At 37.7% G+C, this 27,805-nt stretch overlaps 4 protein-coding genes, 1 long non-coding RNA gene and 1 pseudogene across 10 annotated transcripts in view; 4 read left to right on the top strand and 2 right to left on the bottom strand.

Annotated features, from left to right (window-relative positions):
- LOC103447184 (uncharacterized) overlaps positions 1–12,945 on the top strand; it is a 39,549-nt gene extending 26,604 nt beyond the window's left edge. Inside the window, exons 8-9 of the mRNA XM_070807467.1 lie at positions 12,235–12,354; positions 12,688–12,945. Coding sequence (XP_070663568.1) covers positions 12,235–12,354; positions 12,688–12,791 — 224 coding nt within the window. The 3' untranslated portion in view covers positions 12,792–12,945. The remainder of the gene's footprint in view (positions 1–12,234; positions 12,355–12,687) is intronic.
- On the top strand, positions 1,304–7,593 carry LOC103447178 (putative disease resistance RPP13-like protein 1). Of its 2 annotated transcripts, none has more exons than XM_008386358.4 (5): positions 1,304–1,492; positions 1,611–1,792; positions 2,374–2,480; positions 2,580–6,949; positions 7,086–7,593. In XM_008386358.4, the coding sequence occupies exon 4, from the start codon at positions 2,662–2,664 to the stop codon at positions 6,910–6,912; it is 4,251 nt and encodes a 1,416-aa protein (XP_008384580.2). In that variant the 5' UTR covers positions 1,304–1,492; positions 1,611–1,792; positions 2,374–2,480; positions 2,580–2,661; the 3' UTR covers positions 6,913–6,949; positions 7,086–7,593. The 2 variants fall into 2 exon arrangements, with proteins under 2 accessions (XP_008384580.2, XP_070663565.1); XM_070807464.1 differs by having other exon boundaries at positions 7,071–7,197.
- Positions 9,851–12,026, top strand: LOC103412733 (uncharacterized). The gene is made up of 7 exons (XM_070807784.1): positions 9,851–9,913; positions 10,089–10,271; positions 10,960–11,094; positions 11,197–11,278; positions 11,390–11,589; positions 11,806–11,901; positions 11,988–12,026. The coding sequence occupies exons 1-7, from the start codon at positions 9,851–9,853 to the stop codon at positions 12,024–12,026; spliced, it is 798 nt and encodes a 265-aa protein (XP_070663885.1).
- A 1,697-nt stretch (positions 12,946–14,642) lies between the features above and the next one.
- Positions 14,643–16,655, bottom strand: LOC103412731 (pre-rRNA-processing protein TSR2-like; annotated as a pseudogene).
- Positions 15,830–16,353, bottom strand: LOC139189145 (uncharacterized). Of its 2 annotated transcripts, XR_011572717.1 has the most exons (3): positions 16,216–16,350; positions 16,045–16,095; positions 15,830–15,961 (listed from the first exon to the last, which is right to left on the bottom strand). It is a non-coding gene; the product is annotated as an uncharacterized lncRNA (long non-coding RNA). The 2 variants fall into 2 exon arrangements; XR_011572718.1 differs by lacking the exon at positions 16,045–16,095 and having other exon boundaries at positions 15,830–15,858; positions 16,216–16,353.
- A 2,332-nt stretch (positions 16,656–18,987) lies between the features above and the next one.
- Positions 18,988–22,835, top strand: LOC103422614 (serine/threonine-protein kinase D6PK-like). 4 transcript variants are annotated; one of them, XM_029087954.2, is made up of 3 exons: positions 18,988–19,187; positions 20,166–21,262; positions 21,778–22,835. In XM_029087954.2, exons 2-3 carry the CDS (start codon positions 20,295–20,297, stop codon positions 22,643–22,645), a joined length of 1,836 nt encoding a protein of 611 aa, XP_028943787.1. In that variant the 5' UTR covers positions 18,988–19,187; positions 20,166–20,294; the 3' UTR covers positions 22,646–22,835. The 4 variants fall into 4 exon arrangements, with proteins under 4 accessions (XP_028943787.1, XP_008358895.2, XP_028943788.1 ...); XM_008360673.4 differs by having other exon boundaries at positions 18,990–19,343; XM_029087955.2 differs by lacking the exon at positions 18,988–19,187 and adding an exon at positions 19,354–19,686.
- Positions 22,836–27,805: the final 4,970 nt, after the last annotated feature.

Genomic DNA, 27,805 nt, shown 5'->3' with positions numbered 1-27,805 from the left:
GAGCTATGACTTATTATTTAAAGTTGCAATTGTTGTATCGAATCATCATACAATCAGTTGTTTATTAAATATTTTTTTCTCTATTTTTAAACACGTTCGAAACAAGTTCAAAAGCCGCCCAAAATAATGCATCAAATAATGCAAGGGTAATTTCGTCATGAAAGTAGTGTTTTTTTGTCTTAATTTTTTTATTAAATTAGTATCTCACTATTAAGTGGAATATCCACGGGTTTCTTTTAGCATAGTCTAATATTATTCATTTAGTTTAAACCTTCTCACAATTCAACAAAATTGTTTCACACTTTGTGTAATAAAAATTGATCCCTTGGACTTTGGACATACATAAAAGATCTTTAGAGACACGTAGTGCCCGTAATAAAATGTGCAAATCGCGCATAGCGTGCCGGGGTTCAAAAAATACCTTTTGCACGTACGCGAGTGCATGAAGGCTAGTTAAAATAAGATGAACAGTTGTGAAAACTATTTATAAGCTTTATAATTTCCATCATTCAATTCTAGTTGACAAGTCATTGATCAAATAAATCACTTTGCTTTTATAACGGTTTTTAATTGTTAAAAAAAAACAAATTATGTCTAGTTTCTTTGTTAGTTTTTAACTTGCTAAAAAATGGTAACAAACGAGTATGCGGTAATTACGGTTACAAGAGGACGTAGTTATATAAGTACGGTTAATTATTTATAAACGATTATGAGTATGTGAATACCTCTTATTGAATTACCCAATGGTAAACGGTTATGTTAGTAAAAATTTAAATGGTTATAGATAAATAACCACAGTTATTCGCCAACCTAATCGTTGCTCATCCCTAAATGCAAGAGAATTTAGCTCCTTTGTTTACATCCAGTCACCCTTCAACCTGGAGTTCCATGTTTGTTCCCAATTCAATCTCCCAAAATCGTGCATCTAAACTACATTGAATGAAACTCTTTTTGTCAATCAAAACAGGTGAAATATATATTTTTATCTTCTATCACAACAAAAAAGTTAAGGACAGTAATGTAATTTCACAAAACAAATTTTGCTTTAAAAACAAAAAACAACCTCACCTACATGTGATTGTATCATGTCTAATTTAAAGAAGGAAAAAAAAAAAAACTTCTCTCTTTCCGTCTCCACTCTCACTTTTCTCTTACTGTCTTTCCTTCTCTTTCAATTTTAAAAACAAATGTAAAATATTTCACATATTTTATGTATGAACATGTATGAAATTAAAAAATATAACCGTTTAGGACAAAGGAGAGAAGAAAGCAATTAAAAACACAAAACAATATGACCCCAAATAATGATAAAGAAAAAAGAGGAATCTAAGACTCTGGTTTTAGGCAGAAAGAGGAAGATAGTCTTTCAAGTAAACTCCTAATGATCATAGCAAAGTGATGAAGAGCTGTAAAGTAGTTCAGATCTGTTGATTTTCATAATATGTGGAAACAAGTCCATTCATCTTCATCATCATCTGAAAACTTCAACGCAGTAAGTTCCTCTTGCAACCATATATCGAAATCCATTATTTATTAATTATTTCATTTTTCTTCAAGTTTGTATACTTAATTAGAGATTTCATAAATAATCAGCTATATTATTTGTGCAGTTTTCAGGCTTAATTATTCCATCATTCAGTCTGGATTTGTTTATCATAATTGCAACCTGATCCATGCAAACAAGTGCCTACCTGACAGACTTCCATGAAACTGCTTCTTGCTACAACCTACAGATCATGTCCAATATTCGTGCAAGTTTCCAGTAGGATTGCAAGAATCCCTACAGTTACGGGTAATCCCAAAACTGCACCATTTATCCCTTCAACATGTTAAATTTATGATTATTTTTTTTATGAAAAAAAAATTAATTAAGAGAGAAAATGCTTTAGTTTTTATTTTTCTGGTCTTTCAAATTTATATGGTGTGTTTTATTGTGCTTTATTATTGAGTAATATTATATGGGTTTTTTTTTTTTTAAGCAAACGATAACGTTTGCCAGTTATATTGTTAGTTATTACGAAGAGGGGATCGGTGGAATCGAACCCACAACAGTTGCATAGACATTGTTATTTCCGCCATTCCAATAAAGCATCATGTGCTTATATGGTGTGTTCTATTGTACTTTATAAATACAATATCAAGTTATTAGATTATTTTGCATGTATTAGGGGAAATAATATTTCCATAAAACGTAACAGGGACGGTAAACCTGTCGGGACAGTTATGATGTAGGCAACCTTGATCAGAATCCGCCCAGCCATCCTTAGTCCCAAATTGTCACATCTAGATATGCTTACTAGGAGTCCATTAATAATTTGTATATGATTGCGCAGGCATCAATAATTTGTATATAATTACTTTTAATTTTTGCAGTTGTGCCTATTTCTGAGTTTCAAGCTTCCAAATTTCCAAGGAACTACTCTTCCCTTCGTTGAGTCTGTATTTATTGATCACAAGCGGAGTCAGATTTGAACTTCCATGTAAGTTCTTATTATTCAACAGAATAATACATTAGTTGTTTTTTTTCATTTTATTTGAACTACTTTTTATTCATTTGTTTCTTCACTTAATTTGTGCAGTTCTGAACCTCAATATTGCTCAAGAACGGTTCGCTGTTCACTATTTTTTTTTTAATTGCTTGGAGTTCTCTTCACTCTTAATATGGCACTGGGAGAGGTTTTTCTTGCGGCGTTTCTGCAGCTGCTGCTCGACAGGTTGACCCCTCGCGAGATTCTCGACTACTTTGGAAACTTCCGGGGCGTCGGAAAGAAGCTAGAGAAGTGGAGGTCCACGTTGTCTACAATCGGAGCGGTGCTGAGCGACGCCGAGGAAAGGCAACTGACTGAAGGTGGTGTAAAATTGTGGCTTGATGATCTAAGAGACTTGGCCTATGCTGTCGAAGACATGTTGGACAAATTTGCCGCTCAAATGTTGAAGCGCATGATAGAGGGATGTGATCAAGCCAGCACAAGCAACAAGGTACGGAGATCATTTTATAAAGCTCAATTGAGTTTTGATATGAACTCCGAAATGAAGAAGATTACGGAGCGGTTGCAAGACATATCTGAACGGAAAGATAAGTTTGGCTTGAAAGATACTGGGGCGTCGGCTATGGAATCGCGAAGTCTACAAAGTTCAGGCGTGTTGGATGAAAAGCTTGTTGTTGGAAGAGATGGTGACAAAGGGGAGATTATTGAATTGTTGTCAAGAAAATACGAACAGGTAGGTGCTCTCAATTTTGGGGTAGTTGCTATTGTTGGCATGCCCGGAGTCGGGAAGACGACACTTGCTCAACTTGTATTCAACCACAAAGATGATGCCATGAAGGAGTTTGAGCCAAAGGTGTGGGTATCCGTGTCTGATGACTTCAATGTTGTGCGAGTGACAAAGGCAATTCTTGAGTCAATCACATCTGGACCCGTTAAAGTGGAGGAGTTTAGTAAAATGCAGCATGATTTGAGTGAGCAATTAAGAGGAAAAAAGTTTTTAATCGTGTTAGATGATATTTGGAACAAGGGTGACTATGATCTATACGATCTCTGGACAAGACTTCAATCCCCTTTTGGTGTCGGCGCAGGAGGAAGTAAGATAATTGTGACAACACGTGATGTGAATGTTGCAAAGATTATGGGAGCTGCTGGAGTTCATAATTTGGAGTGTATGGCAGATGATGATTGTTTTAAAATATTTGAGCGACATGCATTCGGGGAAATTAATGATGGAAAACCAGTAAATTCTGAGTTAATTCGAACAAAAATTGTTGAAAAATGTCGTGGGTTACCATTTGCTGCAAGGACTCTCGGTGGTCTTTTACGTTGCAAAGAAAAGGATGAGTGGGGAGAAATATTGAACAACAAATTATGGAATATAGCAGATAAGAGTGACATTCTCCCGGTACTAAAGTTGAGCTATCACTGTCTTCCATCAAATTTGAAGAGGTGTTTTGCCTATTGCTCAATACTTCCAAATGACTATGAATTTGGGGAGAAGCAGCTCGTCCTTTTGTGGATGGCAGAGGGTTTGATTCAACAAAAACCTGAACACAATAAACAAATGGAGGATTTGGGCCGCGACTACTTTCGAGAGCTATTATCGAGGTCGTTGTTTCAAAAATCCAGCAAAAACAATTCACGATATGTAATGCATGACCTCGTTAATGATTTAGCACAATGGGCAGCAGGAGAAATATGTTTTAGGTTGGACGATAAGCAAGGTGATAACTTGCAACCCACCTGCTTTCGAAGGGCTCGCCATTCGTCTTTCATTGCTGGTCAATTTGATGGAGTTATGAGATTTGAGGACTTTCCTAAAGTTGAACGTTTGCGAACATTCCTGCCACTTTCGCTTTCAGATTCCAGGGGTTGGAGTAAATATTTGTCTCATAAGGTTCTTTTTGAGTTATTACCACAGTTGCAGTACTTACGTGTGCTCTCTTTGAATGGCTATGCAATAACTGAGCTGCCAGAGTCAATCAGTGATTTGAGGTTGTTACATTATCTTGACCTTTCCTACACAGATATAATCAGTTTGCCTAAATCAACAAGCACTCTTTACAACCTGCAAACATTGATATTGGAAGGTTGTTCTAAATTGAAGTCATTGCCTGCGAACATGAGTAATCTAATTAATTTGCGCCATCTCAACAACTCAGTTGCATATTCATTGGAAGGAATGCCTCCACAACTAGGTAAATTGGTGAATCTCCAATCATTGTCTAATTTTGTGGTTAGTGATGATAGTGGTCAATCAAGGATAAGAGAGATAGAGTTCCTATTGCATCTCTGCGGGACATTGTGCATCTCAAGATTGGAGAATGTGATTGAAGTCGAGGATGCTCGGAGGACCAACCTAAAATGCAAGGAAGGGATTGATTCGTTGGTCCTAGAATGGTCTCATTCAAGCGACACAAGAGAAATGGAATCCGCTGTGCTTGACATGTTACAGCCTCATACAAAGCTCAAGGAGCTCACCATCAAGAGCTATGACGGAAATGAATTTTCATCATGGGTTGGAGTTCCTTTGTTCTCTAATATGGTGCTTGTGCGCTTAGAGGAATGCAACAATTGTTTATTGTTGCCACCTCTTGGACAATTGCCTCATCTCAAAGAACTTTATATTAGGGGAATGAATGCAGTGGAAAGTGTTGGTGCTGAGTTTTATGGAGAGTGTATCTTGCCTTTTCCGCTATTAGAGACTCTTGAGTTTGTGGATATGCAGCATTGGAAGGAATGGCTTCCTTTCCAACTGGATCACATAAGTGGTACTTTCCCTTGCCTGAAAACACTCTTCGTAAAAAAATGTTCTAAACTGGGGGGTAAGCTGCCAGAGAACCTCAATTCTTTAACAAAGCTTGAAATTGTTAAATGTGAAGAATTAGTGGTTTCGATTGCCAACTACAAACAACTTCGTCAGTTAAACATTGATGGTTGTAAAGTGTTTGTGCATACAGCTGCTAAGGTTGAGTTTGAGTTGTTAGAGTCCTTATGCCTTTCAAACATTTCGGAACTGCTGTCTCTGCAAACAGGGGAATTGTTCAAGAAGGGATTAACCAAGGTTAGAGATTTGAAGATTAATGGATGTGAGGAGCTGATGTCTTCATTGAAGAATGAGGGTAGATTATTGCAGCAGTTGACTTCTCTTGGCCGTTTGGAAATTGAAGACAACTCTCCTCTAGTTGAAGAATTGGGCAAAGAAGCAGAAGAGTTGTTGCAATTGCAAATATTGGAGTGCAAGCTTGAATGTTTGGAGCTAAATAAGTGCGAAAATCTTTTAAAGCTACCAGAAGGGTTAAATCAGTTGTCATCTCTTCAAGAGCTTTGCATACACAGATGTTCACTTCTAGTTTCTTTTCCAGACATTGGTCTGCCACCTTCTCTTAAAAACATCAAGATTACAGAGTGCCATTCATTGATATATTTTGCAAAATTCCAGATTCCCCAAAATCTCAGAAGAATAGAGATAAGAGATTGCAAAAGTTTGAAATCACTAGTAGATGAGGAGGTTATTGGTTCTTGGCCGTCGTCTTTTTCTCACAATTGTCTTGAGTACTTGAAAATCCAGGAATGTCAATCTCTGACGTCGTTGTCATTGAGTGGCCAGCTTCTCAGGACACTTAAACACCTTGAGATGTACGATTGTTCACAGCTGGAGTTAATAGCACAGGACGAGTTCTTCTGCGACAATACTAATCACTGTCTTGAATATGTTAGGATCTGGAAGTGCCAAAATCTGAAATCCTTACCGAATGGCTTACGCCACCTCATCAATCTTCAAACGTTGGATATTTATCACTGTGAAAGTCTTGTTTCCATCCCCAGACTGAGTAAGGGGAGAATAGCCTCCAAGCTGAGAGAGGTCGAGATCACAGATTGCGACAAATTGAAGGTGTTGCCAGAATACATGCAGAATCTCAACTCTCTTGAGGAATTGATGATTGACTACCGTGAAGGTTTGAGTTGCTCCTTTCCCCCCAACCTCACATCACTTACAATTTGGAAGGTCAAGAGCTGTAAGTCATTTTGGGAGTTGGAGTGGGGATTGCACAGACTCACCTCTCTTAGAAAGTTGTGGATCTACGGCAATGATCCGGATACGGTGTCGTTTCCACCCGACATGGCCCAGATGGAGACGCTCCTCCCCAAATCTCTCACTGATCTCCGAATACATGGCTTTCTGAATCTGAAGAAACTGAGCAGCAAGGGCTTTCAATTCCTCACCTCCCTTCAATCTCTGAGCCTTTTCAAATGTCCAAAGTTAGCATCCATTCCAGAGGAGTGTCTACCTCTTTCGCTTAGGCAACTTTGGATCTATGGGTGTCCTATGCTAGAAGAGAGATGCCAACGAGGAAAAGGACGCTACTGGCACAAAATATCCCACATCCCTTACATAGACATAGTTGGGAAGAGGATTTGAAGCTGATGGTCAATTTGATCCAATTCTCCAGGTTCAGGTATCATCTTCTCAAGGAATGTTTTTTTATTATTAATCATCTTTATTCTCTTAAGTAAAGTAATCCACAATATCACTCAAGTTGTTAAAAATGTTTTAAGTTTGTTGATTATGTCCTCAAGATTTTGGGGTTTCAGGCGGCCTTCATTTGGCTGACACAGTAGGGCTGATTCTGTCTTGCTTTGAGAGCGATTCTTCGAAGACAATCTTTCCGGGCCATGGTTACTTCTCACGCGTTCCTCGCAAATCCTGAGAGTAATCCAACTTACAAGCTCATGCAAGGTTCCTCCTCCAATCAATGTGTGATTCATTTTCAACGTAGCATTCGAGGTGAAGCATACCTTGTTGAAGTTTTACTGTTATCTTCGTTCATTTAGGACTTAAAGACGACTTGTAATGTAGCTGTGATGTTGTGATCTTGCTGGAAGTCTATGAAGATTCTCAATCCTTGAGGAATCTGTGCCTTCCTTTTTGCTAGGAGAGGAAAGGACATTGCTTGCGCTATGGATTATGCCTTACACAGAAATTTTGATTGTCACCTTTGATATTTTTGTGCCAATTGTTGAGTGTATCATCTATTCTAAGTGCCCTGGCACCACCAACATTGCTTTCCTCGACTGAAATCTTGATGTCCTTTCATGTGAAGCTTTACACTTCTATAGGCCGAGAAAAACTTGCATATCCCGGTATCATAGCTATAATATTTGCCTCTCATTGTGTGACTCTTTTCTGTCTCTGTTTCATGTAAAGCTTTCTCAAAACTTTTAAGTTATAGACCCTCAAAAGAGATTATAGCAAACTATGGAAGCATAAAGCATTTCCAAACATGTCATGATTAAACTGAATCTAAACCAAACAACTTATTATTTTCCAATTTTCAAATTTGATTAGGTCGAGCTTTAGCTGTGGGAGCCACTTTTTTGAAGCTTCGGTGTCTTATAGTGACCTAATTGCAGCCACTCTTTATGGATGGCCTGATGAATTTTATGTTGGAAAATATTAGGATTTTAGTTTATTTGAATATTTGGTTTTCTGGGCTTAGCCCGTTAACATTAGGGTTTCGGTTTCTTACCTTTTTAGGTTAGGGTTAGTTTATTATAAATAGCATGCTTGTTATTCAGTTTAGAATAAGCTAGTCACAATGTAGCCTCTTAAGGTTTTGTAGCCGTTTCGGCATTTTCGTTTATTTAATAACATTCCTATTATTTTGTTAATCTCGTTCGTTGCGCACTCTGATATTCAACTTGGTATCAGAGCAGGTTTGATCCTTCGGGATTTAATCTGCCCTTGATTCGTATCAGTTTGTTTGTTCGTCTTGTTCGTCTTGTTTTGTTCGTTATTGGCGTTTGTTTATTTTTCCAGTTTCGATCGTGGAATATTTTCATTTTCTGGTTGGTTTTTTGTTTGTCATTCATATAGTTGGAAAAGAAAAAAAAAGGAACGAAAGAAGTTTCTGGAATTAAAGTTTGGACTCGCGCCGACGCTGGATCAAGTTGATCCATCATCTACTATTGTTCCCGTATACACTGTTGCCTGTATTCTCGACCAGCATCCACTGCCGCGCCGAACCTACCATCCAACACCAGCCGCATCCGCATCACCACACCGTTTCCTGCACTGCATCAGCACCCTCTGCACGCCTGCACAGACCCGTTGCTGCACCACTTCCGCAACCCCAGACGACATGACCTGCTTCATGTTGCCAGAATCACCAAAGCCGTACCTTCGTCGAACCAGCATGCACTCGTGTGCCCAGTTTTGCTGCTGCTGCACTTTGCACTCGTTAGTCCAGAAAGAAAAAAGAAAGAAAAATGGGAAGGAAGGAAAGGATAGAAAAAAGGAATAAAAAAAAAAGAGAAGGAAAAAAAAAAACCGTTTGCTGTTAGTTTGAGGCCCACACGGGTAACAAGAAAAAAATGATTAAGTTTGTTTTTAGGTCCACACGAATTGTTGCCCTATTTGGGATTGTTTTGTGACCGTCATTTGAGTGTTTGGAATTGTGACCACTCAAGTGATAGTATTTGTGTTTGTTTGTTCGTTCGTTGCTACAATTGAGATATGGAAATCTCGTCCGTTTAGTGACGGGTTCTTTCTATACTCTCAACTCTAGCCAGTTTGCCAACCAGAATTAAGAATCAAGTCAAGAATCAAGAATCAAAAACCAGTTTGTCAGTTTGTCAGTTTGCCAGTTTGTCAGTTTGCCAGTTTGTCAGTCAAGTTAAGTCAAGAATCAAGAATCAGTTTGCCAGTTTTGTCAGTCAAGTCAAGTTCGCCAGTCAAGTCAAGTTTGCATGTCTGCCAGTCCGCATCTGCTTGTTTGCAAACTCATGTCGTATACCGCCATGAGTTTGACGGGGGGTGTTGGAAAATATTAGGATTTTAGTTTATTTGAATATTTGGTTTTCTGGGCTTAGCCCGTTAACATTAGGGTTTCGGTTTCTTACATTTTTAGGTTAGGGTTAGTTTATTATAAATAGCATGCTTGTTATTCAGTTTAGAATAAGCTAGTCACAATGTAGCCTCTTAAGGTTTTGTAGCCGTTTCGGCATTTTCGTTTATTTAATAACATTCCTATTATTTTGTTAATCTCGTTCGTTGCGCACTCTGATATTCAACTTTTGAATCCTTTATTGATTCAATCATGCTTCGTCTCTCGTCTACCTCTCTCGATAAATTGCATTTGCATGGTCTTTTACTCACCAAGGAACTCTCTATGGCTCGTCGAAATCAAGCAGTCTCTTCATCTGCAACTGAGCATTTTCATGCATTCTCTATGCAGTCTCAGGCACCATTGGTTCCTACGCCATCTCCACAAATATTTGCTGCTCAGACTCAGCCTCTTCAGCACTCGTTTCCCTAAAATTCCAATCGTGGCAGAAATAATAATAATAATCGTTTCAACATGCCCCCAAATATCGAATTCCAGAGGACGCATGTCGAGTGCAAGGCTGATGCTCCCATTCATGTAACAGTTTTTCCATAACCTTTTTTTTGTGTTTTTCAATTTTTGTTCTCTGAAATGAGAAATCTGTACGTGCCCATGATTTTGTTTCATTTTTCTCAATGTGAAATTGAGGAAATGCATTGATGAGTTTTTATTGTTCTTATTTCTTACATGTTTTAACTTTTGGTGTTTACAGACTGATACTTTTCGGTATAATGGTGCTTATGCATCAATGGGAGTCGATAATAACTTATTGGATAGCTTCTGTGACAACTTTAAAGTTGAAGTTATTAATCTTACGGAGGATGAGATGGAGTTTGATATGATCAGCATTGATCCAGCACTTGCCAATGCATTCCGGAGAATCCTCATAGCTGAGGTTTGATTAAATTCATGAGTACTTGAGTATGGTTGATTAAATTATGCTTCATCAGTTGTCAGTATTGTATGAAGTTCATATACTAGTTCTATATTCATAATACCATTTTCATGGGCCCAAGTGTCATCTTCTTTGTATTGACATAGTGGTTACTGCTTAAGCATCAAGGAAAAGAATATGTATCCGTGTACTTGAGGGTTTTGTTTTCAACTTGTTACTTCTAAAAAAAGGTTTGAGTGGTTGCATGGTTAATTTCTTGGGTTACTAACAAGTTTGTGTCATTGTTTCCAAGAACAAAACTTGTGTAAATTAGTTACTTCTGCTGCCATGAGTTTGTTTTAGTTGGCTTAATCTTCTGAATATAATAAATAATCATGTTTTTTTTATTTTTTTTTTCTTTCCTGGACTTTCATTTTATCCCCTCATCTTCATTTCTTGACTTAACGATTTAGTTGTGCAAAGGGGGGAAACTTTTATCTTTGATCAACGGGAGGGAGAAGTTTTATGCTATTCAATTCCCCGCTTTTATTTATGTTTTTCCCGCTTTGTAATGTACATCAGATGGAAGTTTGTAACTACTTCTCTTATTTCCTTGGGTTAAGGCTAGGTGTGTTTATGAGAGTTGCTATTCAGTTGGCAGTATGTATTCCCAACGCTGATCTAAACTTGTTTTAATATACAATTGCAGGTTCCCACAATGGCTATTGAAAAAGTTCTTATTGCAGACAATACATCAGTGATCCAAGATGAAGTACTTGCCCACAGGTTGGGTCTCATTCCGATAAAGGTTGACCCCAGATTATTTGAATTTACAGGTACTATGGTTTGGTATTTCCATTCTTTTATATAAACCAAATTCATATTTTGTTTATTTCCTATACATATTTGAGTCGCTGAGTTCTTTCCTGTCATGTTTTACCTTTAGGAAATAATACATCAAATGAGAAGAACACCATTGTTTTTAAGCTCCATGTACAATGTAAACGAGGGGGGACAGCGTACTTCAGGTATGGTTCTGTGTCTTAGATTCTCAGTAAGTTTTATAGACCTATCTTTCTTCAAGACTGTTGGTTGGAATTTTCTTTTTGGTTATGATGACTTTGCAACATTTTATGCAGTAAAGTCAAAAGAATTGATTTGGTTGCCAAATGGGAGTGAGTTTCCCTTGGAATCACAAGATACCAACCCAGAGTCATCCTCAAAACAAAAAACATATACATCGTTTACTTGCAGTCAGGATTCCTTGCCAGAATTTTCCGACAATCCAATTGACCCCACGAGTGGAGATATTATAATTGCTAGACTAGGCCCTGGTCAGGTAAACATGTTATTTGTTTTGTATAGTTATGGTCTTTGCTCAGAAATCATAGATAGCACTTTTCACTCTGCAACTTAAGCACATGCCTAAAGTTTTATGTGGAGCAATCGACTCCAATTAGTGTTTCGTTATGCAGCATTATTCTATCTAGTAGTCAATAATGTTTACTGTTCTTGTGAATTTACTTTTAAGTGACGTTAAGTTACCTCTTTTTAGGTAATTGAACTGGAAGCACATGCGGTTAAGGGCATTGGTAAAACACATGCAAAATGGTCTCCAGTTGCCCCTGTTTGGTATAGGATGCTTCCTGAGGTAAGGGGATGTTGTTTCAGTTATTTTGGAAACACCATGAATATGATGTTGAAGTAATCTTAAATGATTGTTTTATTTCTTATTAGGTTAAAGTATTCGATATTGAAGATATTGGCAACGGTTAGTGATTATCCTTTTATGGAATTCATTCTCGCTGTTCTAGATACTAGACTGGTAGAAAGGAATTATTGCGAAAAAATGATACAATCATGTGGGGTTGTCCCAATATTTGGATTTCAAAAAATGTTGTTATATCTGCACTTGCTTAGTTACAGTTTGCCTTGTTTTGTCAATTCTGGAGCGGCTTTGATTGATAATTTGACTGGTTAGCAGGCAAGAAAAGGGCAACTGTAGCCAGGCCACGAGCTTGCACACTGTGCAGGGAGTGCATCGGAGAAGGGAAGGGTTGGGAGAATTCTATATCTCTGCAGCGTAACAAGGATCATTTCATTTGTAAGTGATTGCTTCTGTGTTTGGAACTATAAATTTCTCTTGCTTTCTCGTTGCTGATGGTATCCTAGAATTGTAGCTTTAGTCCTCATGACACAACTGTATAAATTTCAGTTTGAAATCACTTACTCGGGTTTCAGAACATCTGAATTCAGTTTGAAAATATCTGGTAAGCGCGGACTTTGATCATTGTCAGTTACGAGCTTACCAGATATTTTCAATGTAGATGCTTACGCGTAAGGTTTATATAGGAACATTAAGTTTTAATATAGCAACAAATTCTTTCACCGAATTTTTTTAGAGTTCTAACGCTCTCTCGCTCTCTGATTTGCACAGTTAAAATTGAATCGACTGGGGTATTGCCTCCCGAAGTCTTATTTACTGAAGCTGTGAAGATTCTGGAAGACAAGTGTGATCGTGTTATTTCTGATCTTTCTTAAAGCTCGGGTTTTTGTGTAGAAAGAAAATGAGGCTAGAAAGAACAGTGAAACATCTAGTTTTGATAGCGTGTATGTTTATTGAGATCACGAATCCACGTCCCAATGTGAAGTGAAATTCTTAATTTGCAGTAAGATCGGCATTTTTCTTTGTTCATGTGTTTTGGTTTGCCCATCAGAGTATTCTACGACTGCGGGAAATGATTTCGACACACCGTTTTTTCCGTAAGCTCACTTTTGTTAATATATAGCCCTTGATTCTTCTTTTTTATTCGATCCAAAGGCTAGAATTCAGTTCTCTATTGCCTCCCATATGACAGTTCGACTTTCCACATAGCACAATAAATCGAACTTTTTGACCTAACCTAATTGTAAACCATTTCCTTCCCCAAAACTCACCAATTAGATTAAGGGAGTTTTAATAAAACATTCCCGATACTGTTCATTTTTAACGAAAAATCACATTTATACCTTTTCCTGATACTATTCACTATACCTTTAAAAAAGGCTTTTCATTAAAAATGAAGGTTTTTTGAACTTTTAGTTAGTTTTCCTTTAGATTTAATTCTAAGGGGTTATTGGTGTACAATTATAGAACACTGTTTTGGTTTTTACAAGTAGATCTACTCCCTGGTAACCGCAAACTATTGTCCGACACAAACAAAAACATCTCGTTGCAAAAGCTGTTTCCATGTAATGTCAAATTCTGCGCATTCAGCTTGTACGGGTCTCATATATATCATATCTGATCATATTTGACAGTTAGATGGTAAGTATATCAAACACACATTTGAAAGTGTTTTTAAAATGACGAAGTGTGTTCTGAAGAAAATGGCTTTGGAACCAATCATTAGTAAAAATGCAAGTGAATCCTGAAAAACACTTGACGTGCTTCTTGCAGGATGCACTTCAAGTCCTTTTGGAACCAAAACATATTTTTTATAAAAACGTTTTCAATCATTTTAAAAGCACTTTCAAACAAACCTTAAATAAATCCATGTACCATAGCCCCAAGTCCCAAATTCTGATTTGTCTGCACATAGTAATGATTCCATGCATACAAGAGATTATGAAAAACTTGATTTATCTTACATATGAAGTTTGTGGGAAGGATGATTGTAGCAATAAGTGGAAATGTTTGTGAAAAGATGTGAAAATCAAATCTTTTTTGAAAACATAAAACGTTAGATGTTGGCTGTTGGGTATATTTCCTAAGACATTGCCAGACAGTTTGCTGTTGGAGAGCACGAGAAGCCACTCTTTGTTCCGTCTTCAACTGTTTGCATTAATTACTTGTTTCTTTTCTCCAATCGAGATTCTCTCTAGATCTTGTAGTCTTGAGACGACAAATCAAATAATCTAGACTACTTATTTCAAATTTTACAACCCTTATTAATCAGTAATCTAGATTACTTATTTCAAATTTTACAGCTCCCATTAGTCCATTCTACTTACCTACCTCACAAAAATCAAGAGCCAGATCTCTATCTCTTTTAAACGGTCCGGATCACGCGGTTAGTCAGCTCCAGACTGCGATATCATTCTCTTTTCTCCTCACTTTTTGTTATATCAAGTACAATTATTGCTGTTTCTTTTGCGTGAAGCTCGCCTTTTTTTATTTTTTTACAAGACAATATTCTAAGTTAATCCTTGTCTAGAGAATACGGACTTGAACTTGATAGCAAAGCAGCAGGTACAACTGATCTAACACAAACCTCCTTCACTTCCATTCCGAGCATCATCGATGCAAACGAGAGTTTGTACATGCGGAGGTTAACATTTTTGTGCAAAGCAAGCAAGATCCACGAAGAATTATAAGATTGGAGGATTGTACACAGTGATACGCTCAGAATGTACAAAAGTTGGGACCGTATATCGTATAAATGAAGTGATTATCCGTAGATTAATGGTATTTGATCCAACTTATACACATATTCACTCTACTTCAGAGAGTAAAACGAAAAAAATGTTGAGCAGAAGGGAGGGGGGGAGGGGGCTCAAGCTAATTCCTTTTACCCCTATGTTTTCTAGCTCCGACTACCTCCCATCCATCTTCTGCTTCGGCCGCCGGCTTGGGCGTTGGCTCATTGCCTGATACGTTGACAGGATTTAAGTTTGAATGAGCCTCTGGTATGTCTACCATCATGTTCGAGGAATCATCATTTCCCATGCTATGATCTCCATCATCATTATCTTAATCACTATCGTCATCGTCATCATTTGCAACCTGGCATGAGTGACAAAGAGAATTAAGAGATTTTAGCAAGGCATATCATTCAAACGTATCATCCTCACTCCGCCACTGATGGCTTTCGAAGAAAACTTTCAAGACAACATCCACAAGTTCTTTTCAATAAATTTGAAAAAAAAGCATGCTGTCACTGGACAAGAGAAGTTTATATTAAAACATTTAAAGGCAGAGGGTTTTAAATGAAGCTTTACCTCTCTAACATGTGGAACAGCAACTTTTCGTTGATTGGCTTCCTTTAGGCTTTCAATCGACTTGAAATTACAATCTAAACATTCTTCATACATAATCATTAGCTTTTCAGCTACCTGTTTAAATCCAAAGAAAACGAAACCGCAAACACCATAAAGATAGAAACCATTACTAAAAGTAAAGGTTGCTTCCCTACTCCCTAGTACCATCCACTTTATAGAAACAATAATGAACCGTAAATTGTCCATCTATCTCCAATGGCTGGAGATGCAGCTGATTCTTAGCTGCCAACTTAAATGTAGTTGATACTGAAAGGTTTCGGTTTTAAAAGCGGGTGGTCTGGAACACACACATTACAAACCTTTGCAATGGTGGTCCATTCAAAGCCATGCCAAGTTGCCAACACAATCCATAGAGGAAGCAAAGTACTTTTGAGTTTCCCACCAGAAGCATAACATATTAAATCTTCTCCATTTCATACTCCATCAAGATACTATCAAGTGTTCTCCGAAAAGACGAAGTTAAGTATAAAAGGAATACCTCCTCAATGCTGCCATCCTCTGTCATAGTGTTGAGAGAAAGCGTAGCTTTATTCGGCGTATCTTCCAAATCTTCTACGTAAAAAGGCTCCTGGGAGAATGAACACGTACTTGTGAGATTTCGTTACAATAACGACCGGTAAAAATATTCACATCATTCGTTAATCATTCTGCTTGGCTAGAACCATAGAAATCTTCATTCAAAAGACACAGAAAAAATTATTAGTTTCGTATACAATTCGGTGTGTTGAAAAATTGCTAATTTGACTATAACTACCAATTAGGTTCCACTCAATTACTAGTTTACTTAACGCATTGTATCATATTCCTACAAATAATTTATAAGACAAAGCAAACCTCACCAAAACTGAACTAAAAACGCAAAATTTGATACGAAAAAAGAAGATTTCAGCACAAAAATGAAGTTTTTAGTGATAAAGGTTCTTACTTTCACTTACAAATTCCCTGTTGAATCCTAACCCAACCTCATAAGAACAATGCTTCACAAAATATTACGAAAACACAATAATTATATAATAATTCCCCACAAAATAAGCAGCAAATCAAAATTCAAGCTCAATTCTTTACAACAACAAAAAATGGAAAATCTGATGAGTAGAGCTAGAGGAGATGAGGGAATCAAAGTACCTGTGGAGTGATTGAACCAGGAGAAGATATCGGCGACGAGTTGCTCCGCTTTGCGGCACGAGCCCCACTCGTTTTCGACGGCCAATTGGAGCGCCGACCACCGAAACAGAACCAATCCTATACCTTCTTGGAGTATGGGCCGCGACTCCGCCGAAAGCTTTCTCTCAGGCTCCATTTTCGGAGTCTCCGTCTGGTCAAAACCCTAACCCTAAACCTGAAAAGTAAAGAAGATGAGGTTTATAAGGAAGGGGCCTGTTTGGTTTGCTGGACTGTTGTACTCTTGACTCGGTTTTAGGAGGTTCTAGTTGGGAACAGATCCCCTCCAGGAGAGATTTTTCAATATGACCGGTACACGGGTGGTATACTACGTGTCACTAAACAAATGGTGGGATATATGTGCTAAAAAGTTAATAACTTAAAAAATAAAATTTCTCACAATTCCTATTAAAACACGTGATGTACCATTTGTGTTCCCGTCACAACTAAAAACTTATCCCCCTCTAGATCTCTCCCACCAAAACCCACCAATCAATTAATCCGGACCCTTGAAATTTGATCAACGGTTAAAATTATTATAACTTTTAAAGGGACTTCCTGTTTGTAACCGTTGGATCAAATTTCAAAGATCCGGATTAATTGATTGGTGGCCTTTGGTGGGAGAGATCTGGAGGGAATCTCTTCCCGTTCTGGCTCTCTATTTTTTAGTGTGGTTGGAGATAGGAGTGGGAAAGCTTACAGAAACTTTTGAGAAATGTAAAGGGAGGTACCTTAAGGTGAAATTTTTTATGTAACCTTTGTTTTATCATAATTTAACGTCAATTTATGTCAACGTTAAAAATATTGTGTTAAACATATGAAGTGTCAGATAATTTATAGAAAATCATATTTTTTAGAGAGTTTCCTTAACTTTTCTCATAACTTTTTTTCCAGGAATGATACGAGTTGAACCTCATTCCTAGGACCACGAACCAAAGAACACCAAACCTCAATATTAAGTGGTTATCAATATTGTATTTAAATATTTTAAAGGGAAATTGGGAGAAATGATAATTTTTTGACATTTGGTTGCAAAAATGATCAGTATGTCATTGTTGTATGGTCGTTATGTCATTGTTATGTCGTCGCTATTAACTTTTTTTTATTTTTTTGCACAAACAATATTATCTACACTAAAAGGGAGAGGGTGGACTTAGCCTCATAATGGGCAAATAATAATTTGGTTCAAATTTGCATTCGACGAGAATCGAACCTAAGACCTCTCACTTATGAGTGAAGATAAATACTACTAGACTGTAATACTAAATGACTTAACTTATTAAAAATGATCATTTCTACAACCTCCAATATTAATTATCATCGCTAATTGTCTATATGCATAAAGAAGCACTCATCATAAAATTTTATTTCAAATAACTCAACATATAAATATGATAATTCAAATTTAAATACAAAGAGGGAACACATTATAAGAGGAGATACCTAACTTTAATTTATTTGTTTTAATATAGTTTAGAGTCCAAATGTTGACCCTTGCTTCATGATCCAACTATTGTTGTTTATATGCATAAAGAAGCATTCATCATAAAATTTGGTCACTTTGATCCCACCTCTCCAAATTTCCAACATGTTAATAATCAATCCCACACCCGTATTTCATCTGGCACGTTCTGAGTTCAATTTTTAACTCTGATGAATTACATGATGATGCCCTGAAGATGCTGAAATATCTCTGTAAATCTTGTCGACTTCTGAATAGTAGATTGTCAATTTGTCGTGACAAAATCACCAACTAATCTCTTTTTGAAAAAAAAAAAAAAATCAAATCCCCAGCAATTGGATCATGATATCGTCAACTAGCACTCTGGAGGACCATTTGCCCGTAAAATATTAATCAACGCCCAAATTTACAAAAACATCATATTTAAAGTGGCATAAAGCAGGGGACATGCCTGGTCAATTGGTCATTTTCCAAGTCCTCAAAACCCTTAAATAATTCGAAAATCTCAAAACTCCCAAAGCATGAGGGACAGGGTGGAGCCTTGGTGGGGCCCATAAATTGATTCAGACACTTGTATTTGTGACAAAATACATCGTAATAATTGAATTCCAAAAAGAAGAAAACTTAATAATTAGCAAAAAAGAGAGAATTTATTTTGTTACAAGGATGTATGACTCGTTTATAAATAACGAAGTATGACTCGTTTATAAATACTTTAAAATGAATAAAAGTATCTTAGGTAAAATTAATTTTAGATTTCAAAAATATTTTAAGTAGTTTGTGGAAGAAGCAGCATGTATGTGCTTCTTGTAAGAACAAACTTAAAATATTTCCTTTATGAATAAAAATATCAAAAATTAGACTGTAATAATAAAAGACAAAGAAAAACAACTTAATAACAAACAATAAAATACACATTATTGCTAGCTTATTGTATAGCTAAGACCACATCCTTTCAGGTAGATAATATCGTTTGTTCAAAAAAATAACAAACAATAAAAAAAATTTAAAAAAAAAAAAAAAAAAAAAAGCCTAACTTTAGCAGTATGGCTTTGACCCCAATTATCTCTGTCAAAAGACTCAAAGCCTCAATACATGGATGGTCATCGTAGTAGAGCCCCCCAGACCCAACTCTCTGTCTTTCTAATCTGACTCACTACTGAACCTTCTCTCTCTCTCTCTCTCTCCCTCTCTCCCTCCCTCTCTCTCCACACATTTCAGGAAAAAGGAGCTCTCACACATTGCTCTCTCTCCCTTTATCTCCCTCAACAGTTGTGAGTGCTCTTTTCCCTCTTACTTTCCTTTCCACTCTGTTAAAGCAAAACCAAAGCAAGAAACCCTTTCAAAGTTCTGATTTTTGGTGGAAGGCTCTCTCTCGCTTCTCCATCTCTCTCTCTCTCTCTCTCTCTCTCTCTCTCTCTCAAGCCCAGGTATCTATCTTTTTTGGGTTTCCTTTTCTGTTCACTTTTAACTGGTCCTGATTTGTTTGGTGATTTTTGCTTCTCTATTGCACTCTTATCTTGGTTTTTTAGCATCTGGGTCTTTTGGATCCAAAGTGTTGGGTCCCTGATTGAGATCTGTATGAATCTCTTTACTTTGCTTCTTATCTTTTGCTATAGATTATGGGTTTTGTGTGTATTTATAGATAATTGATAGATACACAATTACATACATTCAGTTGAGTTTTTTCTTTAGCTCCCATGGCTCGTTGATCCATGGCATTTTTTATGTTGAAAGTTTTGTGCTTTTGGAAAAAGGATTGGCATTTTTGAGGTAGATAACTGTGACTCTTGTACTCTTGATTCAGTTTTGACCCATCACTTGTTGGGGTTTTAGATTGTTTTGTAGCTTGGTGCTTCTGGGTTGCATGCAGCTCTGTGCTTTGATGCCCATTTCTTGAGTTCTCTATGAGGGTTTTTACCGTTTCTGCTTACTGTTAATGAAATGTTATATTCCGGTCTGCTGGAACAAAAAGCTAGTCTGAAACTCTTGAAGATAGGTCTTGTTTATAGAATTCCAGTTTCTTCGACTTCTTTGTGTGTTATTCATTTGGAATAATGTTAGTGATTGTCTTTGTGGGTTTTGTAGCTTGAGACTAGGTTGTGTTGATGTAGTAATGATTTCGATGTCTTTATTTTCGGGCTGAAATGTTATCGCTATAGTTTTATTATTTATAGATTGGATTAGATAGTGTTCCTTGTACTGTACTATATCTATTGTTTCATAGTGGTGAACTCTTTGTTTGTGTGTAGAAATTAACTTGCAATTGATGGACTTGAAGATGAATTTGATCGAGAGCGTCAATGGAGGGAATCAGTTGGTGAGGTTGGGGGATGAGTAATGGATTTGTTCAATTTGATCTTTTATATCAAGTGTAATATATGTCGATGGCCTCTAAATCCGGTGCCAGAAGTTCTTCCCCAGAGACTCAGAGGAAGTTAATTGCTAGTCAAACAACAGAAAGAAATTTCCGCAGACCTTCACCTCTTCCAGTTACAAAGACAAGCAAATCAGAGCCAGTCACTCCGAAAAAACTTCCTAGGCATGTGCAACAAGATGCGCCGAAGCATGTTTCTACAGAAACTATTGAAGAGAAGAACTGCAAGATTCCTTATCAGAAGGAGTCTGCCAAAACTTTAGCAGATCAGTTAGGTTCAGCTTTATCACTGGGTGATGCAAAGCAGGTGCCAGCTGATGTGGATCCTGTTGCGGGTGAGACTAAGAAGTTTCCAGGAGGCGGTGATAAAAAAAAGAAACCATCAGAAAATGGAATCAGCCCAACTTCAGCGAAAGTCAGTGATGATGGGACCAGCAGTATTGCCAAGACTAGTGGAAGCACCAAGATGAGTGGTCGAGCTGATTTTGTTGAGAGTGGGAAGAGCAGTATCTGTAGAGGCAGCACTAGCAGTGACATCAGTGATGAAAGTACTTGTAGCAGCTTTAGTAGTGCCATCAACAAACCTCACAAAGCAAATGACATACATTGGGAAGCAATTCAGGCTGTCCGATCAAGGGATGGTGTATTTGGTTTAGGCCATTTCAGACTTCTGAAGAAGCTGGGCTGTGGGGATATTGGAAGTGTCTATCTTTCAGAGTTGACCGGAACAAAATGTTATTTTGCAATGAAAGTTATGGACAAAGCATCTTTGGCTAACCGTAAAAAACTTCTTCGTGCTCAGACTGAGAGAGAAATACTTCAATGTTTAGACCATCCTTTCCTTCCAACCCTATATACCCATTTTGAGACAGAGAAGTATTCATGTCTGGTAATGGAGTTCTGCCCTGGAGGCGACTTGCACACACTTAGGCAAAGGCAACCCGGAAAGCATTTTACTGAGCAGGCAGTGAAGTAAGTATTCTCCTGTACTTGATTAGTTCAACTGTGGCAAATGATCTTGTTCTCTATTGTCAGTTTGAGCATGTGTGGTTTATATAGTCATTTATTTTTGTTTTGAATTTCTTTTGCAACCCTGCTTCTTGGTTTATTATTGTGTCATTGGTAGGTGCATGCCAATACGAATCATACCATGACATAAAAGGTTTTATATCTCTTGCTATTGAATGATCTGATTTCATTAAAATGCTAAATAAAGCTTACACGGTCATTGAACCCCTATCACGTCAGTTTTAGTTGTTGCTGGGATCTAACTACGTGCAGGCTGATCATCGGGTGCTTCCTATTGTTTTGATGTAGACCTTTGCAAACGTAAACCACCAGTTTTTCCTATTTACTGTTGTAGAATGAATACAAGCTGCCAAGCGTGTTTCTTTCTCAGTTATATTAGCAAAGAAATACTATCACTCTATCATGTTGTAATTTGACTTTGACGATTCTTGGTATTATATTTGTCCTCCAATATGCAGGTTCTATGTAGCCGAGGTTCTCCTTGCACTGGAATATCTTCACATGCTTGGGATTGTTTATCGTGACCTTAAGCCGGAAAATGTCCTTGTGAGAGATGATGGGCACATAATGCTTTCCGACTTTGACCTTTCCCTGCGCTGTGCTGTCAGCCCAACCCTCGTCAAATCTTCAGCCCCTGACTCTGAACCTTTCCGAAGGAACTCAGCTTATTGTGTGCAACCTGCCTGCATTGAGCCCTCTTGTATTCAGCCATCTTGTGTGATGCCTACAACATGTTTCTCACCTCGTTTCTTTTCGAGTAAATCTAAGAAAGACCGGAAACCCAAGAATGAAATGGGGAACCAAGTACGCCCATTGCCAGAACTCATGGCTGAGCCAACCAATGCTCGTTCGATGTCATTTGTTGGGACCCATGAGTATTTGGCACCAGAAATTATCAAGGGTGAAGGGCATGGCAGTGCTGTTGACTGGTGGACCTTCGGGATCTTTCTGTATGAGCTGTTGTTTGGTAAAACACCTTTCAAGGGATCAGGAAATCGAGCCACCCTGTTCAACGTGGTAGGTCAGCCATTGAAATTCCCGGAAGCACCAGTGGTTAGCTTTTCAGCAAAGGATCTGATCAGGGGCCTACTTGTGAAAGAACCACAGCATAGGTTGGCATATAAGCGAGGAGCAACCGAGATTAAACAGCATCCGTTCTTTGAAGATGTTAATTGGGCATTGATTCGATGCGCAAGTCCTCCTGATATTCCAAAACCAGTCGAGTTTGAGCGGATTTCAGCTCCCCCAGTGTCAACCAGTGATAAAGCTACCGCTGCTGCTACTTATCCAGATCAAAACAATTATCTGGAATTCGATTTCTTCTAATTATTTTCGGAACTGAAACGCCATTTTCCTTCTTTTTTTTGTTGTGAAAGATGTAGAGTTTTCTGAAATGTTGATTATTATGTGGATTTTAGGGGTTTTTTTTTTTTTCAGTGTTGGTCATGACCATATGTTTGATGTTATGAAACACAGATTTGTATTCCAGCACAAATGTTGAATGCTGTTTCCAAAATGTGGATCCAGTTTCCTTAATATACGTATAGATTGTGAGATTATGTTTATCAAGAATAAAAGAAGCTTGAAAATGTTTTTGCACCGGGGCGCTGGCACCCGCTTGTGTTGCCTTGCCCCGTTGCAATGCTTCTAAAACATTCACACCTTGATTCGGGAGCAAGGAATTGTAAAGTTTTGCTAAAGGATTTGTATGAGGGGGATTCGAACTATACACTAAACTACTCTAATTTACGAGGAGGGAAATTCGAACTTGAGTGCAAGGATTTGACCACGTCGGTCGGTCAACTGGTGTAACCTGCGTCTGTGAAAAGAGCTCCCACCAACCCTACGATAGTACTTTGAAGCTGTATTTTGATGGATCTACAAAGGGAAGTCAAAATGCTTGTTGGGCAACCTTTGGTTGTGATATTTTGGGCTTTCATGAAGTTTCGCTTTCAGTTGTCCCAGCTATCTAAATATCAATAAGAAAATTCAAAATATTTATGGTGACTCCAAAGTAGCTATTTCATGAAGAGAATTTTGTAGCATATTCTGTTGCTCAATTAGAGCATATACTCATTCAAGTGAGGATTGAGGAAAATCAAATCTTATGTAATTTAAAATTCACATTTGTTGTCACTTAGTACTATGATCTAGTAGTCTTTCTCTTCATTTGTAAGTGAGAAGTTTTAGGTTCGATTCTCGGCAAAGGCGAATTTGAACCACATTATTGCTAGCCTATTATGAGGTTTAGCCCAAACGAGCCCGTAATGTCACAATTTACTTTTATATTTGCATTCCTTTGATTCAAATCAATTGATCACATGAAGAAGATTTATGTCCTATTTATGCATATAGTTGTTGTTATTATTATTATTATTATTATTTATTATTATCATCATCATCAAATTGCCATAAATTTATGAAAAATGGTGATATTTCAAAGTCATGGGTGTTGTAAAATCGACTGTGGGTGCAGTGGAATAAATGAAACAAGACACAAAATTTACGAGGTTCCTCTACAGTCAGTGTGACTGGAGTACGTCCTCGGGGCAGCAGCGGCGCTTTCATTATAATTTGAAATAATAGGAGTACAAAGATAACTCTCTCTATTATCTCCTCTCATCTTCCTCTATTCTCTCTTCCTCTTCTTTCTCTCTCTTCTTTCCTCTCTCTCTCTCTTCCTTTCTTCCTTTCTTCCTTTTCCTTCTTCTCTCCCGTGAACCCATTTCTTCCTCTTCCTCTCATTCATTTTATAATCAAAGAGGACACTATTCACCTTACAAATTTTCCACAAATGAATAGTGAAAATAATGTGAATAAATAGTAACAAACTATTCATGTGGGCCATCCACATAATATTTACAACACTCCCCCTTGGATGGCCACAAGTCTTCGATTGACTCGTTAAAATCTTGATCTGTTTTGGATGCTCCCCCTGATGAGTATCTCCCCCTGATTTCAAATCATTTAGGTTGATCGTTGATCGTTCTGCTTTAGTCTCTTAGTAAGAAGAGTTGCTTTACTTGTTGTTAACTTTCCACAGGCTTTTTCTTGAACTGAGTTGTAGGACTTTCTGCTAGACTAGTATCGAAGATCTGAATTTACTCCTTTTATCTGGAGCGGAATTTGATTCAAAAGTGGTGGACACTTGATCTTGAATCGGACTTGTGATTTCTTCAAGGACCTTCGAGGATTGATCTTGAATGAAATTGGACCATGAGGAGCTTCATGTGGCAAGTGATCTTCAGTTTTGTTAGGGATGAATCAACACGCGTTTGTTGCGCTTGTCTCCACATGCTTCAATGTATCATTTTCACTTTCCTTACTTGCTCCCCTTGCTTAAGTAGTATTTTCCTTGCTTTTCCCCCATGCATGTGTGGCATCTTCTCTTGTAGGATTTGTCCCCTGATGCAGGAGAGGAATGCAAACCCTTGCATTTGAATGGTTCATCACTTCTTGGTGACTGGAGACCCCGCTCCAACAACAATTGAAGATGACTACTCGAGAGCAATACTTGGTAAGCAATCGGGAAAGGTTCCAGGCAGTCGGTTCCTTACCGGGAGTTTGAGTGGAGGTTCCGACATATTGCTTTCTTTATCCTTGTCTTTGCAGGCAAGAACAAGGACAAGGAAATGACAGGGAGATTGCATGATATGAGATAATCTTGCTCTGGTCCCTGAAGATATGTGATAATCTTGCTCTGGTGTGACATGTTTGAAGAGGTATTCTCGGAGAGGAAGAAAACTGAGTATTTCGAAATGCTATGTTGAAGATGCATTCTCGGAGATGAGGAAGAGTTAGGTATTCTTGCAGTGTTGCGGGTCTGCCTTGTTATGGAGAACAGAGGTCGACATATATAGAGATTTCTCAATAGCAAGTGGTGGTGCTGTGCTTTTACTCTTGTCAGCAACTGTGGTGTAAATAGAACAGTAAGATTTACGCGTTTTCAACTTTGTCAGAGATCTTTGACAAAGTTGCACGCGATATCTGAAAAGCTGAGATTACGTCTGAAAAATGACAACGAACTTTATTCAGGAAAATCTGGCTTTTTGAAATTCGGAGAGCCGTGTCGCTTCGATCTTTGAACAAGCGGCTATGTTGCCTCTTCTTTTATAGAGACATCAATTGCGTTCAAGAGTATGTTCAGAAAGTTGCTACTTGAGAAATTTCCACCTTCTTGCACTTCTGAAATTTTATTTGACCTCTATTTTTCCTTCATCATTTCTGAAAAATGACTTGCCCATCTAACATTTGCTTAGATTTGAGTCTTAGGAGTGATACAGACGAGCAGCGTCAAGATAATATATGGCGCCCGTCCTTCTTATCTTCTAATGGTCCTCTTACGGTTGGGGACTCTATGATGAAGAATAACATAACCGCTACTGTGGTAGCTAGGAATCTTCTCACTCCAAGGGATAACAAGATCCTTTCAGAACGGTCTGAAGAGTCGGCCGTTCAAGACTCCTTGGCTCTTAGTGTTCAGTGTGCTGGCTCTGTGTCCAATATGGGCCAACGCTTACTTGCTCAAACTCGCCAAATTAAATCATTGATGGCAGAGATGACAAGTCTTAAACAAGAGATCAGAGGGCTCAAGCACGAGAATAGGGTGTTACACGTGCTTGCAAATAGTTACTCTACGAGCATGAAAAGAAAGCTCGTCCAACTGCAGGAATCCGAAAGTCGGATTCAAAGTGATCACCAGAGGTTCGTTGCTAGATTCCGAAAGCAACTGATGCCTTCCCCTTCTGGTGTTTTGCTAAGTACTGGGGTGCCACATGATCAATCTCCAGTGCCTCCCCCTTCTGGGGTACTTCCGAGTACTGAGGCTTCACATGAGCAACCTTTGTGAAGGCTCCATCCTGTTTGTTTATTTTAACTCATGTGTATGTATATATCTGTAATTTCTTGGAGATATTAATAAATAAGCTTTATTTCATTCAATGTATTGTGCCAAATACAATAAAGCATATACTTCACTAAGATGTGGTACTTCTGGACCAAATATTAATTTATCTTTACCCTCACGAAGATAAATGATTATTCTTAGTGTCTTCATCATATGAGTATTCAACTCATAATCTTCAATCCATATGGTTCTTTTAATATCATAAATATCATGGATAAGATTCGTGTTGGTAGATTGTTCGATCTGCAGCTCGAGACAATAATTCCTTCAACACTTTATAATTTTTTCTAGACTCTTCAGGAGTCCCAATTTAATATCATCAACTCTTCAAGAGTTATAATTTAATGTTATTGATTCTTGCAAGAGATTTTAGTACGTTGCAACAATATCATAATGATAGTACTCACTAAGGCAATTTATATCATCCATTGGTATTGAGTACATATTTTATGTTTTACCCTTCAGAGGCTTACTTCAAGCAATTTGAATCCTTCAAGGGTTTTCTACACTTCATGACACATTTTCCTTTGGAATTTATACAGAGCAATTTGCTCCCATGTATACTTGAGGGATTTACTTATGGAAATATAATGTGGGCGACTCACAACCCTTCGTATATAATTCTCCATTCATATGAACTCGTTTACAACTTTGTGTCATATCATGTAAGTGTATTACACTATATTACAAATGCCCATATATAACCTCCTTGGTTTAACATTCTTTGGCTATTTGTATTGTATTCAAATATATATAGGTTCATTTGCCCACGTTCTTACAAAATTTGTAATGGAATTGCCTTTCTCCATTTTGGCCAATAATTTTTCTTTTGTCGACGAACAAAAGAACGTGACTCAATATTAACACAGCTCATTGATGAATTTAGTAGCTACTTGTAAAAACCAAAATTACCATTGGTTATCATCAATCCGTGATCCCATATTCTCATGTGCATGCGCATGCATAAAAGCTTTTCATTTCTTTGGATATCCATTGCCTCTTCAAGGGCATGACGCTATCTCTTCCAGGATAGTCATAATTGAGAGAATGTGGATCATAACCTCCTCTTGAGTGTTATAGAGCTTGGATTTTAATCTCCACTTCCGGGAGTTGAGTCATTGGAACCTATATGTCTATTATGCTTCGTGTATGAGACATCAACATTCCCATGTTTGTGGATTGTCCTATCTGGGACGTGTATCCATGCGGTGACTGTCATGCTTCTGGCATGCAACAGTTATGCTTCGGGAATGCAATAGTTCAGTAGTGCCATATTATTCTTCTTTCGAATAACTGAACCTTTTGAGTCTAAAAATCTGCCATGCTTCAGGCGTGCAACAGATAAATCATTTACTGTCTCATTATTTTATCCAACTGAGACATCAATTCTTGTAGGCACATTTGCAGTAAGTATATATGATTTCATCACTTTCGTTGCATCATTCAATTATTCATATTTCATTTTCTCATTGATTGCTTCGTGAATCAAAATAAGACAAATTCTCTTCGTTCTTCTGGAACGGTCTTTTCTCATCATTCTTTTGGAATGATATTTTCTCATCGTTCTTCTGGAACGATAT

The sequence above is a fragment of the Malus domestica genome, chromosome 11 (assembly GCF_042453785.1).
Source record: "Malus domestica chromosome 11, GDT2T_hap1".
Taxonomy (NCBI): Eukaryota; Viridiplantae; Streptophyta; class Magnoliopsida; order Rosales; family Rosaceae; genus Malus; species Malus domestica.
The sequence above is the reverse complement of the archived record's forward strand: the minus strand, read 5'-3'. Positions and strand labels throughout refer to the sequence as shown.

Coding starts and splice junctions, on each gene's coding strand:
- LOC103422614 (XM_029087954.2), top strand. CDS start 20,295: ATGTCGATGGCCTCTAAATCCGGTGCCAGAAGTTCTTCCCCAGAGACT. Junction 21,263..21,777: donor TTTACTGAGCAGGCAGTGAA/GTAAGTATTCTC, acceptor TCCAATATGCAG/GTTCTATGTAGCCGAGGTTC.
- LOC103447178 (XM_008386358.4), top strand. CDS start 2,662: ATGGCACTGGGAGAGGTTTTTCTTGCGGCGTTTCTGCAGCTGCTGCTC.
- LOC103412733 (XM_070807784.1), top strand. CDS start 9,851: ATGCCCCCAAATATCGAATTCCAGAGGACGCATGTCGAGTGCAAGGCT. Junction 11,095..11,196: donor TTGAATTTACAGGTACTATG/GTTTGGTATTTC, acceptor TTTTACCTTTAG/GAAATAATACATCAAATGAG. Junction 11,590..11,805: donor CTAGACTAGGCCCTGGTCAG/GTAAACATGTTA, acceptor ACCTCTTTTTAG/GTAATTGAACTGGAAGCACA.